The 15,301-nt window shown below is 49.8% G+C and overlaps 2 protein-coding genes across 3 annotated transcripts in view; one reads left to right on the top strand and one right to left on the bottom strand.

Annotated features, from left to right (window-relative positions):
• GGT7 (gamma-glutamyltransferase 7) overlaps nucleotides 1–7,081 on the bottom strand; it is a 30,520-nt gene extending 23,439 nt beyond the window's left edge. The window contains exon 1 of one of the 2 annotated variants that reach the window (XM_056121753.1): nucleotides 6,846–7,081. In XM_056121753.1, the coding sequence (XP_055977728.1) occupies nucleotides 6,846–7,020 (175 nt within the window). In that variant the 5' untranslated portion in view covers nucleotides 7,021–7,081. The remainder of the gene's footprint in view (nucleotides 1–6,845) is intronic. The other variant, XM_056121752.1, reaches the window with a different exon arrangement.
• A 4,642-nt stretch (nucleotides 7,082–11,723) lies between these two features.
• The window catches only part of ACSS2 (acyl-CoA synthetase short chain family member 2), a 70,858-nt gene continuing 67,280 nt past the window's right edge, over nucleotides 11,724–15,301 (top strand). Inside the window, exon 1 of the mRNA XM_056121750.1 lies at nucleotides 11,724–11,966. Within this exon, the coding sequence (XP_055977725.1) occupies nucleotides 11,789–11,966 (178 nt within the window). The 5' untranslated portion in view covers nucleotides 11,724–11,788. The remainder of the gene's footprint in view (nucleotides 11,967–15,301) is intronic.

Genomic DNA, 15,301 nt, shown 5'->3' with positions numbered 1-15,301 from the left:
AAGATAAATGGGAAAGGTGTGTAAATAGATAAAAAAAAAATAAAGGCCTACCAGAGAGCTGTCTCCAGATAATTCTATTAGGCATACAATAAATTCAGAATTGCCAAATTAAAGTCATCATCTTTCCCCCACAAAGATTTGATCTCAAACAAACCTTTTTGCAATATCCTGCTATTGTTCTTACATATTTGTAAACTCTACCTCTTTGCTCCTTATTCCCTCATTCCTGGCTAGAAAAAAGTGTATAACCTGGGCCATTAAATTAAAACAGGTAGCTCTGGGGCTGGAGCAATAGCACAGCAGGTAAGGCATTTGCCTTGCACGCGGTCGACCCGGGTTCGATTCCCAGCATCCCATATTGTCCCCTGAGCACCACCAAGGGTGATTCCTGAGTGCAGAGCCAGGAGTAACCCCTGGGTATCGCGGGGTATGACCCAAAAAGCAAACAAACAAACAAACAAACAAACAAAAAACAGGTAGCTCTGAACAGTGATTGCTTAAGGGACAGGTGGAGATGAGCAAAACCAGACCAATGAAACTTATACCTGGTTCTTTTGCTGAAGCTATTGAGAAGGAGAAAGGCTTCCTAAGTTGCTCAGATGGAAGATATGAGCCTATTGCTGCTACAGGCAGCCCCCACAAGACAGGAACTTTCTGAAGAGCAAGCCCCTGGAAAGGAAGGCAAAGCGAAAGAACAGGGAAGCGCCCACTCCTTTAAGACACCTCACCTAGCTATGCCCAGAGCCCCATATCCTGGAACTTTTCAGTTGAGTTTAGGATAATGAACCTAGAATAAAGTAACTTAGTAAGTCCAGAGTTTTAAAGAGAGATCGTGGCAGGAAACTAAGGTTATTCCTGACTTACTCAAAAAGGGAGAATCACTAAGGATATTTGAATCAGAGAATGACATCATCAGAAAGACAGGATGGTAGATGGATTGGATTGGCAGGAAAGAGGAACTAAAAGCCAAGAGATTATACAGGTAAGAGGATGGTAGTTTAGACCAATGTTCTTCAGCCTTTTTCCAACCATGTCCCCCTTACAACCTTATTTCCTTCCTGGGGTCCTCCTGTTCTATTGGCTGGCTTAATCTCATTTTGCAATTCCCCATTTGTGATTTTCACCTCTGGCCCCGTTGGAATATTCTTGGGACCCACAAGAAGCCACATTGGCCCCTGGTTGAGAAAAGCTGTCTTTTTTTTCAGGATAAAAAGATATAAATTGTTTTATTTATTGCAACATCTCAGCCTTTTGTAGCATGATTAATATTACGAAGAACTCTTCACTAAAATAGTTGCTCAAAAGTCTTGGCTTTAAGTGATATATGAAAGCATCTTTAAAGAAAGTATATCAAGACAAAATATGATCTTGCAAAATGTTAAATCAGGAGATTATTTGTTTTAAAAGGAGTACATTTATCATACAATAGTTTCCTTTTAAATATTGTTTAAAATGTTGCATTGGGGCTGGAGTGATAGTACAGTGGGTAGGGCATTTGCCTGCACTCGGCCAACCTGAGTTCAATCCTGGGCATCCCATATAGTCCCCCAAGCATTGCCAGGAGTAAATCCTGAGTGCAGAGCCAGGAGTAACCCCTGAGCATTGCTGGAAGTGACCCAAAAAGCAAAAAAAAAATAAATAAATAATTGTTGCACTTTGACAATTGGAATGATATTATGGGGTCAGAGCAATAGTACAGGGGGTAGGGCATTTGCCTTGCACATTTCCGACCTGGGTTTGATCTCTGGCACCTCATATAGTCACCTGAGCACCTCCAGGAGTAGTCCTTGAGTGCAGAACCAGGAGTAAGACTTGAGCATTGCCAGGTGTGAACCAAAAAGCAAGAGAGAGAGAGAGAGAGAGACAGAGACAGAGACAGAAACAGAGACAGAGACAGAGAGACAGAGAGACAGAGAGAGAATATGATTGTTTATGAAGTGCCTGGAATCCAACCCATGGCCTCACACATGCTGCTGAGCTAACACCCAGCCCATTATTTTATTTTTTAATTTTTTAAAATCAAATCACTGTGTGATAGATCCTTACAAAGCTGTTCATGATTAGATTTCAGTCATACAGTATTTCAACACCCATCCCTCCACCAGTGTACATTTCAAAAATCTGGCTTATTAAAGTAGTGATGTCAGGAGTAGGGAGATGGCTTTTGGAAAATATTTAGGTAGGAGACAACCTGTGATTAGCATTTAGAAGTGAGAGAAAGAGGGGACTTGTGAGTAGCTTCTGACCTTCAACCTTGAATACTGAATGAATGACAGCATCATTAAGAATGACATGATGTGAGGTCTGGAGCAATAGAACAGTGGGTAGAGAGCACTAGCCTTGCATACAGCTGTCCTGGGTTTAATCCCTGGCACCCAATATGGTCCCCTGAGCCCTGTCAGGAACTCAGAGTGCAGAGCCAGAAGTAAACCCTAAGCAACACCAGGTGTGGTCCCCCAAATACAACAAAAAGCAAACAAAAAAGAATGATACGACGTATTGGTGGAGGGGCCGAGAGAGAGAGTACAACAGGTAAGGTGTCTGCCTTGCACACAGTCAATCCAGGTTTGATCCCTAGCACCATATACAGTTCCCTGAGTACTGCTAAGAGTGATCCCAAAGCCAGGAGTAATTCCTGAGCTATAGGAGGCAAGCCTTGATGTGCTAGTCCAATTTGATCCCCAGCACTGCCAGGTGGCATTCCTGTGCACAGGACTAGGACTAGTCCTGAGCATCACTGGCTGTGGCCCCCAAACAAGACAGAAAAATGACATGAGGTACACTCAGCTCTAGAATTGTGGGCATCCCAATTCAAAGTGTGTAACCTCTCCCTTACAGCACTTTACCCTGGGGTTGCCCCTGTTCTCTTTTAGGGCATCCTTTCTTTCTTTTTTTTCTTTCTTTCTTTCTTTCTTTCTTTCTTTCTTTCTTTCTTTCTTCCTTTCCTTTCTTTATGGGCTGGAGTGATAGCACAGCGGTAGGGCGTTCGCCTTACAAGTGGCCAACATGGCCGACCCGAGTTCGATTCCTCCGCCCCTCTCAGAGAGCCCGGCAAGCTACCGAGAGTATTCGATATGCCAGACACAGTAACAACAAAGTCTCCAATGGAGACGTTACTGGGCCCGCTCGAGCAAATCGACGATCAACGGGAGGGCCTTTACCTTTACCTTACCCACATTTTCCTTAAAATTAGTATCTTCCATCAGTGAAATATAATCTTAATTCTTAGTGCTGAAGAGAGAGCTTAATGAACTGAGCTTATGCTTTGCATGCAAAAATCCAGGTTCATTGTGGCCAGAATGATAGTAAAGCGGGAAGGGCATTTGCTTTGCATATAGCTGACCTGAGTTCAATCTCCAGCATCTCATATGGTCCCCTGAGCACCACCAGGAGTAATTTCTGAATGAAGAGCCAGGAGTAATCCCTGAGCATCACTTGGTGTGACCCTCAAAAGCCAAAAAAAAAAAAAACCCCAAAAACAAAAAAGGATGCCAAGGTTGCAGCACCACCAGCACATGGTCCCTTGAGCATGACTGAGAGCGATCCCTAGGCACAGGTCTCCTTGAGCACTGCCAGTCCAAAATCTAAAGAAACAAGCAAAACCTACTTTACTTTCAAAAGGAAGGGTATGGGGCTGGAGAGATAGTACAGCACGTAAGGTGCTTGCCTTTTATGTGGCCGAGATTACCACATAAGGGTCCCTAAGTACTGCCAGGGGTTACTCCTGAGCCAAGAGTAGTCCCTAAGCATCAATGGGTATGGCAAAAAAAAAAAAAAAAAGAAAGAATAATGGGCATAGAGGGATGGAGGGATGGAGAAAATAGCTCAAAGGGCTGGAACTCAAGTTCCAATCCTTGGCATTTAATGCTCCCCAGTACCCATGCAGGGACTAGCCCTCCTCATTCCCAGGACAAGAAGATGTGGCCCTAAAACACAATTATGACATAATGGAGGAGTAGCAGGTGCCATGCCTTACGGTGAAGCTGTCAAAAGACACCCCAGAAGCAGCCCAAAAAGCAGGGTATGAAGATGTGCAGGGAAGATAAGACACTGAAGCAGAAACAAAAAGAGGAGCAGAAGAAATTCCAATGCAGAAAAAGTCAAGGCCCCAGGGAAGGGCTTAGGAAATCTGACCAAAAGTTCACTGCTCCTGGGCCTGCGGCATGGCCGTCCTTAATTCCATTGCTGTTTGGACATTTGGCATCCCTCCCTTAACATCTGCTGCCACCTGTGTACAAAATAAAGTGTCTGAGAACCTGATACACATTTAAGAATAAACTTTTGTTTAAAAATAATGACCTTGGGTTGGAGAGATAATACAGTGGATAAGGTGCTTGCCTTGCACACAGCCAACGCTGGTTTGATCTCCAGCATTGCATATGGTTCCCTGAGCACTGCCAAGTGTGAACCCTGAGTACAGAACCGGGTGAATCTCATACCACAAGGGGTGGCCCATCCCCCTCCCCCTTGACCATAGGGGGAAAACAAGTTTATAGAGATGACATGAGTTTAACAGAGTAAGCTGAATGTGAGGCAAGCTTGCATAGCCCCGAGAGAAAGAAACTGGGAAGCTGGAGGCATACAGGGGTCTGAGCAGTCACCCTCAAGCTCTGTTTTTTACAGGGCCTCCTGTGGGGTGCCTGACATTTGGTCCTGGAAGACTTACAGGTTAGTTGGGCACAACCAAGGTCCCACAGAAGAGGATAGGACAGCGCCACTAGAGGGCACCATTGGGTTGAGAAGGAGGTATAAGTCAGCCTGCATGCAGGTATACTTGGGTCAGAGGAACCTTGGGATTCGGAGGATAGGAGACATGACACTGGGGTGATTACGAAGGAAAGACGCAAGATCCTTGGAACCACAGTGCTCAACGCTGGCATATGGTGCAGGTTCCCAGAAGCTCAGGTGACAGCCAGGGCTGGCTGCTGAATTTTTGTACAAGTAAGGGCAAAGCACATATTGAACACCCAACACTCTCTAAGGCTTGAGAAAGTCTTCCCCCGCAATTATTACACTGCAGCCAATATTGCATTTATTTATCTATTTATTTATTTGTTTTTTGGTACATGTCCGGCAATTCTTGGGGGTTACTCCTGGCTCTGCATTCAGGAATTACTCCTGGCAGTGCTCAGGGAATCATATGGGGTGCTGGGGAATCAAACCCTGATCGGCCACATGTAGGATAAGTGCCCTGCCTTCTGCACTCTCTGCCCCCTAGCATTAATTTATTAATTTTGCCATTTCTACTGTATTTAGTACTATACTGGATTGTGGAGAGAAGAGGGTGAACAACATTGTCATGATCCCATCTTCTTAAAGTAACCACAGGATCACACAAATACTCACAGATTTTAATCAAAGCTAAGGCATTAATCAGGGGTCAAGAGTAATCATATCAGGGGCTTCTAATCTTTAGGTTGAGTAAGCTTGACATTTTCAGTTGAACCAGAAAAGGGAAGCTAAGGTCAGGACAGGTGTGTCTGCTGGGATGGGGAGTTGGACAATGCTGGGGCCAAAAACAACACTCTTGACCCCTGAATAAAGGACCTAGCTTCAGGCTGGTATCCACCAGAACACATCATCCACTCTTCTCCCTGCCGCATTCAGATACCAGGCTACCTGCTCCGGAAAAGAAGTTTCAGTCTGTTGCCCTGACATTTGCTGTCCATAAGCCTCTACATCCTGTTCTCTTTGCCCCCTTCCAGGTAGGAAGGCTGTACAACAAAGGTTGGCAAGTACTGCTGGTCAGGCAGGTTGACCAGAAGGTCAGGGAAGGGGAGAGAATTGGAGGCTGTCAGGTGAGGAGTAGCTAGGGCAGGGTCAGGTAAAGAGAGGAAAGGGTTAGAGAAGCAACATTCACCAGGCTGGTAGGGGTAGATGAGGAAGAGGCGAATGTGACTTAGAATCGGCTCTGGTGCAGTAAAGCACAGGCACTGGGTAAAAGAGAACAGAACAGAAGGATGCTCTAATGCCAGGAAGTGACGTGGAGGGAAAGAGGGATGGGGGATGGAGGATGAAGAACGGAGGGGAGGATAGCGCTGGGCCACATGGATGGGAATGAGCACAGAAAAGAACTGCTCAGAGATCCTGGGTCCAGAATACCACCAAGCCTGGTCTGCTCCCACCCTATTCCCACCCTTTGCAGGCCCTGCAAGAGTGGAAGGAAATCAGAACATTCTGGCAGCTGGCTAGGGGGCAGGGTACCTTACTAAGGTCCTGGCTGATCCAAGGCTCGGGGAGGAGTGAGGTAATCCACAGGGCAGCCACGGAATGTCTGGTCCCCAAGGACTTTGAGAGGTCACACTGCCGCCAGCCCCCTTCTCCCAAAGCCCTGCGCTGACAGAAGACCGGAATCAGACTGTTTTGACCCCCATCCTGGATATGAAAAGATGCTCAGCTTCTCCCCAGGTCTCTTCTTCCCACATCCCTGGCTGTGGGGAAGTTCGTCTCGGACCCGCACCTCTGTCTCTGTCCATTCTGCGGCAGTGCCTGCCTTGGTTTCTCCTCCCCTATTCTCGCGGACTCGAGAAAGCCCTCCGAGGGGGCGATCACGGCTGTTCCTCGGGATCTCCCCTCCAACAACCCTTCCATTATTAGTTGGTCCTTCCCCAGAGGGATCCCCCATCTCTCCTACTGCAGTCCCTGGCAGGGTGCTCCTTGTCGCATCCCGGGCAGAATTGCAGCCCCGGCCCCCGGCAGACCATGCACCGAGGCCAGGGAGAAGGAAGAGCTCCGGGAAGCGGGTGATGCGGGGCAATGCAGAGCGGAGGGGATGCTCCGCGCAGATGAAGGAGGCCTGGGGGGCGTCCCGGGGGATGGGCAGGGACAGGGCCAGCGGGCCTCACCGGTCTCGGGGTCTCCCAGGAAGGCGTCCTCGTCCTTGCGGCCCCTGAGAGGGGCCGCCGCAGGCGCCGGCTCGTCCTCCGGCAGCCGCGGGAAGCTGGTGATGCTCATGTAGTCCACCGGCGAGTAGGCGCCCAGGGCGCTCTCCTGGCTGGCCTGGTTCTCCGCCGCCGCCATGCTCGCCCGCGCCCCCCAGCAGCTCGGCGCCTGCCGGAAGTGGTGCGGCGGGGGCGAGAGCGAGGGCGGGGCGTGCGCCCCGGGGCGGCCGGGTGGGGGCGCCTCCGCCTGGGCCCTGGGGGGTGTCGGGGCCCACGGGCCGCGCCTGCAGCGGCCGCCAGGGGCGGAGAACCTGCGCTGGACAGGGGTGCAGGTGCGGATCGCGCAGAAGGGGCTGCAGAGGGGAAGCGAGCGCTGCAGGCGCCACCGGGATGATGGGGAGCTTTACGAAGCCCGGGGCCCCAACACTTTGCTCCTTGCAGTGTCGCCAAGCATCCTCCTCTAATCCCGGACTACCTCCGCGGCCCACAGACCCTTGCCCTGGCTGCGAGCCTTTCCTTGACTTCAGCTTTGATTTCAAGTATCTCCGACCCCAGAACCGCCTCGTTGGACCCCTGGTTTCGGATCTCCAAAACCTCGGACCCCAGACCTGTCTTTCGACTTCAGACTCCACCATCCCTTTCCACTCTTCCCACAGCGCCACCCCCACTGACTCCTCTGAAACCCCAGTCTCTGCTCCCCCGCTCCAGCTGCTTTTTCACTCGGTGATCCTCTCCTTGAATGTTAGATCCCTCTTCTCAGAGTCCTCTTCCAATCGCAACCTCTTCTGGGATCCCTGCTCCATCAGCATGGGACCGTGAAACCAAAATTTGAGTGTGTGTGTGTTGAAAGCTTTAAAAGCAGATTCCCAGGGCCAGAGAGATGGTGTAAGGGTCAAGGCACTTGTCTTGTGTGGAGCCCAGCAATCCGGTTCAATCCCCAGCACCACAAGTTCCCCGGACCAACACCAAGAGTCATTCCTGAGCACAGAGCCAGGAGTTACCTATGAGCAACTGCTGGCTGAGCCCCCACCCCCCTAAATGCTGATTCCCAGAGACCAGATATGTAGCTCTGTGATAGAGTGCATGCCTCTCATATGTGAGGCCCTTATGCCACTCACAGGTGCAGGATCCCTGGTACCCTGCATGTGACTGTCCCCTCCCCGCCCCAAGAATAGATTCACTATACACCATAATTTCAATAGGTTTGAATAGAGTCTTTTTTTTTTTCTTTTTTGGGTCACACCTGACAATGCACAAGGATTACTCCTGGCTTGCACTCAGAAATTAATCCTGGCGGTGCTCAGGGGACCATATGGGTTGCTGGGAATCAAACCTGGGTCAGCCGCATGCAAGGCAAATGCCCTACCCACCGTGCTATCACTCCAATCCCTTGAATAGAATCTTGAATGTGAATATTTACCAGCACTTTAAGAGTTTTTGTTATGACCTGCACCCTACATCCAAGAGGGGTTCCCCTTCTGTCCGAGGACAGAAGAAGCCCTAGAGACAATGAGACTGGGGAGAGCCATTGGTCACAAGACCAGAACTGCTTTTAAAAAATTTAATAACCCCCCCACCCCGGCAGCAAGGTGGCCACCGCCTCAGAGCTTATGGAAAACCAGGTATGAGCCGGCGGTGACAGGGCAACTGCAGTCTCATGGGAAGGGGGATGTTACCAGCTTGTCCTTCACGCCCTACCGAGGTCACGAGTTGCCCCCCACGAGTGGCTCTCCGGCACAGCCACGGCTCCAGAAGCAAAAGAACTTAATCCAGAGCCCGGCAGCTTGCAGCAGAAAAGTGAATGGACCATGCATTAAACTACGGTGCCATGCCTCCCCAGGAGGGAAAGAATGTTGCTCCCTTCTGCCTCCCCCACCCCTCCCGCCCCAACAGCAAGGTGGCCGCTGCCTCAGAGCTTATAGGAAAGCCAGGTATGAGTCAGTGGCGATGGGGCAACTGCAGTCTCATGGGAAAGGGGGCGGTACCGGCTCGTCCTTCATGCCCTACCAAGGTCACAAGTTGCACCCCACGAGTGGCTCCCCGGCACGGCCATAACAACCAGATGCACAGAAACCAATCTCGTAATTATCTGGCTCTTTGCAGAAATCCAAAATCGCGCTGTTGCTACTGTGGCCATAAGAAATTACATGATTCTCATAATCGGCTATAGAAAACAAAGTATTTCACAATGCCTTTTCAGCAATTCTGATTGTTGGGGGGGAAATTCTAAACAATAATTGTGCATCTTTTGTCGAAATAATGAATGTAATCAATGTAGAGAAGAGTTAAGTAGAAATCATCTGTCTCACAGGCATTGGGAGGGGTGGGAGGGGGGTATATTGGGGTTCTTGGTGGTGAAAGATGAGTACTGGTGAAGGGAGAGGTGTTTGATCATTGTATAACTGATACTTAAACCTGAAAGCTTTGTAACTTTTCCCACAGTGATTCAATAAATAAATATAAAAAAATTAATACTGGGGGTACTCAAGGGGCAGGGACAGATAGATAGTACCTTGCATGATAGTTAAGATAGATAGTACCTAAACAGATAGTTAAGACCTTGCATGTGGTCTGCCTTGGTTCAATCCCTGGCATCACATATGGTCTCTGACCCTCTCCAGGAGTGATCCTTGACCATAAAGCCAAGAGTAAGCTTGAATACCACTGGGTGAGGCACCCAAAGCAGGAAAAAGGGAAAAAAGAAAAAAAGAAAGAGAAAGAAAGAAAGGAGAATGAAAGAACAGAATGGAAAGAAGGAAAAAGCAAAAAGGGAAAGGAAAAGATGGAAGGAAGGAAGGAAGGAAGGAAGGAAGGAAGGAAGGAAGGAAGGAAGGCAGGCAGGCAGGCAGGCAGGCTATTAGAGGTCCAGATCTGCAATGCCATCTTCAGACAGGAGAGGGCAGCAGTATTTCAGGAACAGCTCTAGGGCTTTGGTAGCCGCACTGGGTACAAGAGGTTGGGATGAGTGCTGTTAGGAGCTGTGGGCCAGGTGTGGCGCAGGGATGCCCCTATGGGTAGAACTGTGTTCCATTTGCCTGTGCCTTCCTCTGAGCAGTGGGGGCTTCTTACTCCTCAGAAGGTGACAGCTAAGCCTCTCTGTCCCCAATAAATGAGATCTGTGCCTCTCAAATACATGAGTTCCCTTAGGGTAGTAGAGATCCCTGGATGGATTTAAGTTCTCTTAGTGGGTTTATTTATCTTCCCATCTCGCCTAGGAACAAATCTGTCATCCACAGTAGGTTCAGTGATCTTTAATGCCTCTGGTCCTATTAACAGGGTCCATGGTACATTGGCAGCATCTAAGACCCCTCAGAAAGATCTGTGGTCCCTGTGGAATCCAGGTACCTTCATTGAAGTATGAACCTCTTCAGCATAGCTACTGTCTCTTCAATGGGGTCCATTCTGCCCCACAAGATCTGTACCCCTTCAAAGAACTCTGAGACCCTCGTCCTCAAGATTAGGTGACTCTGACCATAGTCTGACCTTGGAGGGATGTTTTTCACTAAGACTGAGATTAGCCAGATAAATTAAAGGAGCAGATGGGAAAAGAGGCTGGGCTAGGTAGGGTCCAAGTCCTCTAAGGAAGGATGTGAACTGTTTGCTTCAGGTCTCAGAATCACTCTTGAAGTTAGGTATTGGAGTCCTTCCTGCCTTGGTAGTTATTCTGTGACATGAAGGGGGCTGGACCCTTACTGATGGTGCTCTCGAAGGGACAATGGAAGTCTGCTTGTTTCTTGCTTCTGGGGTGAAGGGGATAGAAGGAAGCCATAGATGAGTGAGACAAGGGGTGGCAGTTGTGGTGTGGGGTCTCTGTGAAATAAGAGATTGAAATTAGAGAGTGGTAAAGCACACATCCTGCATGTATAAAGCATGGGGGGTTTGATTCTGTCACTGTGCTGGGGGTGGGGGCGGCGGTAATGAGTCATTCCTCCTATTTGCGTAGATCCTAGTATTTACAAGCCTCATTCAACCACATGGACAGTTAAAAAAGATAAAGACTATCCTGAAATCAGGAAGTCAGGGACGTTACATTTGACTCTAACTTGATCACCATTTGCTCTGTGACCTTGTGCATATTCCATCCCCTCCTTGAGTTTACCATTTGTGTGTAGTGAGGAGAGTTTATTAACAAAAACCGGAAGGCCCTTCTAGTCTTCATTTTATGAGACTGGTACTTTAGATTTGGGTGGAATTTGGCGAAGAGGAGAGAGTGAAGATAAAGCCTCAGGGATGGAAGATAATCTAAGGTGACTGCAGGGCTAGGATGAGTCTGGAGCCCAGACGGTGCCCTCATTGGAGGAAGCTTCCTACCCCAGCACGAAGAGGAGGGAGGCGCTCAAAGTGGGAGAATAATTCCCACAGAGGAATCGGAGCTCAACTGACTCTCTGACTCAGTTGGGCGACAGTTATATTTGTGCAATCAGGCTATAGGGCAGCTCCATACAGAGCTTGACTAATTTCAGCAAGAACCCCGCCTCAACTCAGCTTCTGTATCTGTCATCTAAAAGTCTGACCTTCCCTTTTTTGGGGAGAAGTGGGGTGAGGCCACATCCGGCGATGCTCAGGAATTGAAGCCAGGAGGATCGCGTGCAAGGCAAACGCCCTAACCACTGCTCTCTCCTGTCGGCAAAAAGTTCGGCCTTTTCTTGTCACTCCAAGCCCCACCCCTTCTGCTTTTACTATAAGACCACACCCCTTCCTCAAGTCAGCCCCGCCCCTCGCTCCCGAGTGGCACACAAGTTCCCAGTCCAAGAGTAGCCCCCTCTCCCGCCCGCCCTCCGGTCTGTGTAAGCCCCGCCCCCACTGCCTCCAGGCTCCGCCCCTCGCCGGAGGCCCCGCCCCTCGGCTGGCCTGTTTTTCCGCGCCCGGGCGCCACCACCTCACAAGCTGCCAGTGAACTTGACGGCATGGGGCTTCCGGAGGAGCGGGGTCGCGGCGGCCGAGGCGCTGGGGGCCGGGAAGAGCCCGGATCCGGGAATCGGCCGCGCAGCTGGACTCCGCCGCCGGACATCAGCCGTTCCGCGCATGTTTCCTCGCTGCAGCGCTACCGCGAGCTGCACCGGCGCTCTGTGGAGGAGCCTCGCGGTGAGGCCACGCCCGAGCGGGCACGGTGCGGAGGGTGGTGTCCGGGAGCAGAGGAGTGAGGACTTGGGGGTGTCCTGGGAGGGAAATGGGGTTCGCTCCGTGAGGAGACGGGGCCTGCCGGGAGGAGCGGGGGCTGCCCTTGGGAAGTTGAGGGATCCGTGAGGAGATGGAAAATTTGTGAGGGAAGAATTGCCGTTTTCTGAGGAGATGGGCAAGGGGTTCCGGGAGGACACGGAGGTTCTGTGAGGAGAAGCAGAATTCTCTGAGCTGGGAAGGGCTTCTTAGGACTTGAGGAGTTGCCTGGCGACTTGGGAAGGCGGGGAGAGATGGTTTTCTTTTCTTTTCTTTTTTCTTTCTTTTAGGTGATGGGTTTCTTTCTGTGAAGCAAGTCCGTTTCCTCAGAAAATTTTGGAGGGCTCCCGTGGCAAAAGTGAGGTTCTCAGTCTGGAGACGCTCAGTGCCCTGAGGGGCCGGCCTCGAGAACTTTCTTTGCCCCCGTTCCCACCAGCTCAGCCTTGGCTGCGGCGGCGTTAGTGGCTATTCGTGTCCCCTGGGGAGGTGCAGTCAGCCCGTCTGGCACCCACGCTGGGGTCTCCAAGGCGCGTGGTGCCCAGGGCCTGGCCCTTGCGACTGAACAGGACTCGCCCACGGTCGAACTGGACTGTCATTGAGACCCTCGGAACTCGGGCAATGGTCAGGGGCTAAGCAGGATTCAGGGCTACTGGAAATGGTGAAAGTCGCAGGGCACATACTCTGTACCTGTGAGCCCAGGTGGCAATTCCCGCCTGGCGCCCGGGGACCTCCAGAACCTCCACAGCGACCAAAGAGGGCAGGTGCTGAGTGAGGAAGAGTCCAGGCCCTGCCTGGTCAAACCCTGGAAAATCTAGATTTAATTCTGGCAGTACCATTCATTTATTGTGCAGTTGCAGGCCGAGTTTTATTAGGAAGTGGCAGGGTTTGGTTACAGCCCACTGTGTTTGGGGATCACTCCCAGTGGTACCAGGGATAGTACAGTGTCCTATATATCATTCTATCCTGTGCCCCTGATAGGCAGGGTTTTTTGTTTATTTTTTCCTTTTGGGTCACACCCAGAAATATACAGGGCTTACTCCTGGCTTTGCACTCAGGAATTACTCCCGACGGTGACTGGTGGACCATATGGGATGCTGGGAATCAAACCTGGGTCGGCCATGTGCAAGGCAAACACCCTGCCCGTTGTACTATCATTCCAGCCCCAGATAGGCAGAGTTTTACACCTGAGATTCCTTTCCTTTGCCTGTAAGATAGGGATAATAACTTACCTCATAGGTTTGTGTGAGGTGTAAAGTGCATGATATTGGGCGGGGAATGTGACTTGGTGGTGTTACACTTGCCTTAATAATGAGGTATTAATTGGTTCCTGGCCCTACATGGTCCTCTGGGCACTGTCAGGAGAGATCACCACACACCAAGCTGGAAATATCCCATAAATATAGCCTGGTGTGTGGCCAGAGGGATACTACAGTGGGCAGGGTGTTTGCCTTGCATGCAGCCGACCCGGGCTCGATCCCAGCACCCCATATGGACCCCTGAGCATGTCAGGAGGAATTCCTGAGCACAGAGTCAGGAGTAACCCATGAGCACTGCTGGGAGGCAATCCCCTTCCCCACCCAATAGCCTGGTGTTGCCCTCAAACCAAAACCAAACACAAAACTAAGGTGTGGGATCAGAGCTAGAATAGTGAATAAAGCAATTGCCCCGATTCTATCCCTGGCACCAAATATGTTACTCCACGTACTGTCAGGAGCAATCCCTGAGCCCAGAGTCAGGAGTTAACTTTGAGCACAGCTGGGTGTGGCTCCCAATCCCTCTTTCCCCCAGCAAAAAATCTCAAAATATAAAGTGCCCAGTGAATAGCAGCCATTCAATAAATGCTGATGAGTTTGATAATAACAGTATGGATTAAAGCAATTACTGAATAATCAAGAATGAATCAAATGTAGAACGGTTGATTGCTTCAGGTGATGGCTGAGCTTGAGTTCTCAAGCCTTTTATTTACTTTCCTCCTGTATTTTCTCCTATTATGAATTCTGTTTTCCCAGGGTGAGTTAGTATTACTGCCACAATAATTTTGATATATTTTATTCTATACCTAGGATCTCTCACTTATGTTCTAGTCCCAAATTTAAAACTCTGTACAATGTTCTTTTTACGTACCTTGATGTTTTATCATATTCAGAATGACTATGAAATTTACCACATTTCCCCCAAAACTTGCTCTTCCTAATTTCCAAACCCTGTCAGCAGCATTATCCCAAACAATAACTCTCTATGATGATAGAAAGGATAAGTCTTTCTTTTATTATTCATTTATTGTATTATATGGGCTGGAGCGATAGCACAGTGGGTAGGGCATTTGCCTGGCACGTGGCTGACCGGGTTTGATTCCTCTGCCCCTCTTGGAGAGCCCGGCAAGCTACCAAGAGTATCCTTCCCGCACAGCAAAGCCTGGCAAGCTCCCCAAGGCATATTTTATATGCCAAAAACAGTAACAAGTCTCAGAATGGAGACTTTACTGGTACCCGCTCGAGCAAATAGATGAACAATGGGAGGACAGTTATACAGTGCTATTTTGTTTATATATATATGGGCTGGACTGATAGCACAGCAGGTAGGGCATTTGCCTTGCATATGGCCTACCCGGGTTCAATTTCTCTGCCCCTCTCGGAGAGCCCGGCAAACTACCGAGTGTATCTTGCCTGCACGGCAAAGCCTGGCAAGCTCCCCGTGACATATTCCATATGCCAAAAATAGTAACAATAAGTCTCACAGTTTGTTGTGAGACATTACTGATGCCCGCTCCAGCAAATCAATGAACAGCCGGAGGACAGTGCTACAGTGCTACAGTGCATATATATGTGTGTGTGTGTGGGGGGGGGGGGACCAAATAGCGCGCGTGTGTGTGGGGGGGGGGGGACCAAATAGCGCCTGGAATTATAGTGCCTGGAATTAAGTATCAGTGCTATATATAGCACTGCACTGTAGCACTGTAGTACTGTCCTCTGGCTGTTCATCGATTTGCTGGAGCGTGCATCAGTAATGTCTCACAACAAATTGTGAGACTTATTGTTACTGTTTTTCATCAAGTTGCTCGAGCAGGCCCAGTAATGTCTCCATTGTGAGACTTGTTACTGTGTTTGGCATATCCAATACATCACGGGGAGCTTGCCAGGCTTTGCCGTGTGGGCAAGATACTCTCTGTAGCTTGCCGGGCTCTCTGAGAAGGGTGGAGGAATCAAACGTGGGTTGGCCGGGTGGACCGCTTGCAAGGCAAATGCCCTACCACTGTGCTATCG

The sequence above is a fragment of the Sorex fumeus genome, unplaced genomic scaffold (genome assembly GCF_029834395.1).
Source record: "Sorex fumeus unplaced genomic scaffold, SorFum_2.1 ptg000044l, whole genome shotgun sequence".
NCBI classification, from domain to species: domain Eukaryota; kingdom Metazoa; phylum Chordata; class Mammalia; order Eulipotyphla; family Soricidae; genus Sorex; species Sorex fumeus.
Note: the sequence above shows the minus strand (reverse complement) of the source record. Positions and strands in the feature narration are given on the sequence as shown.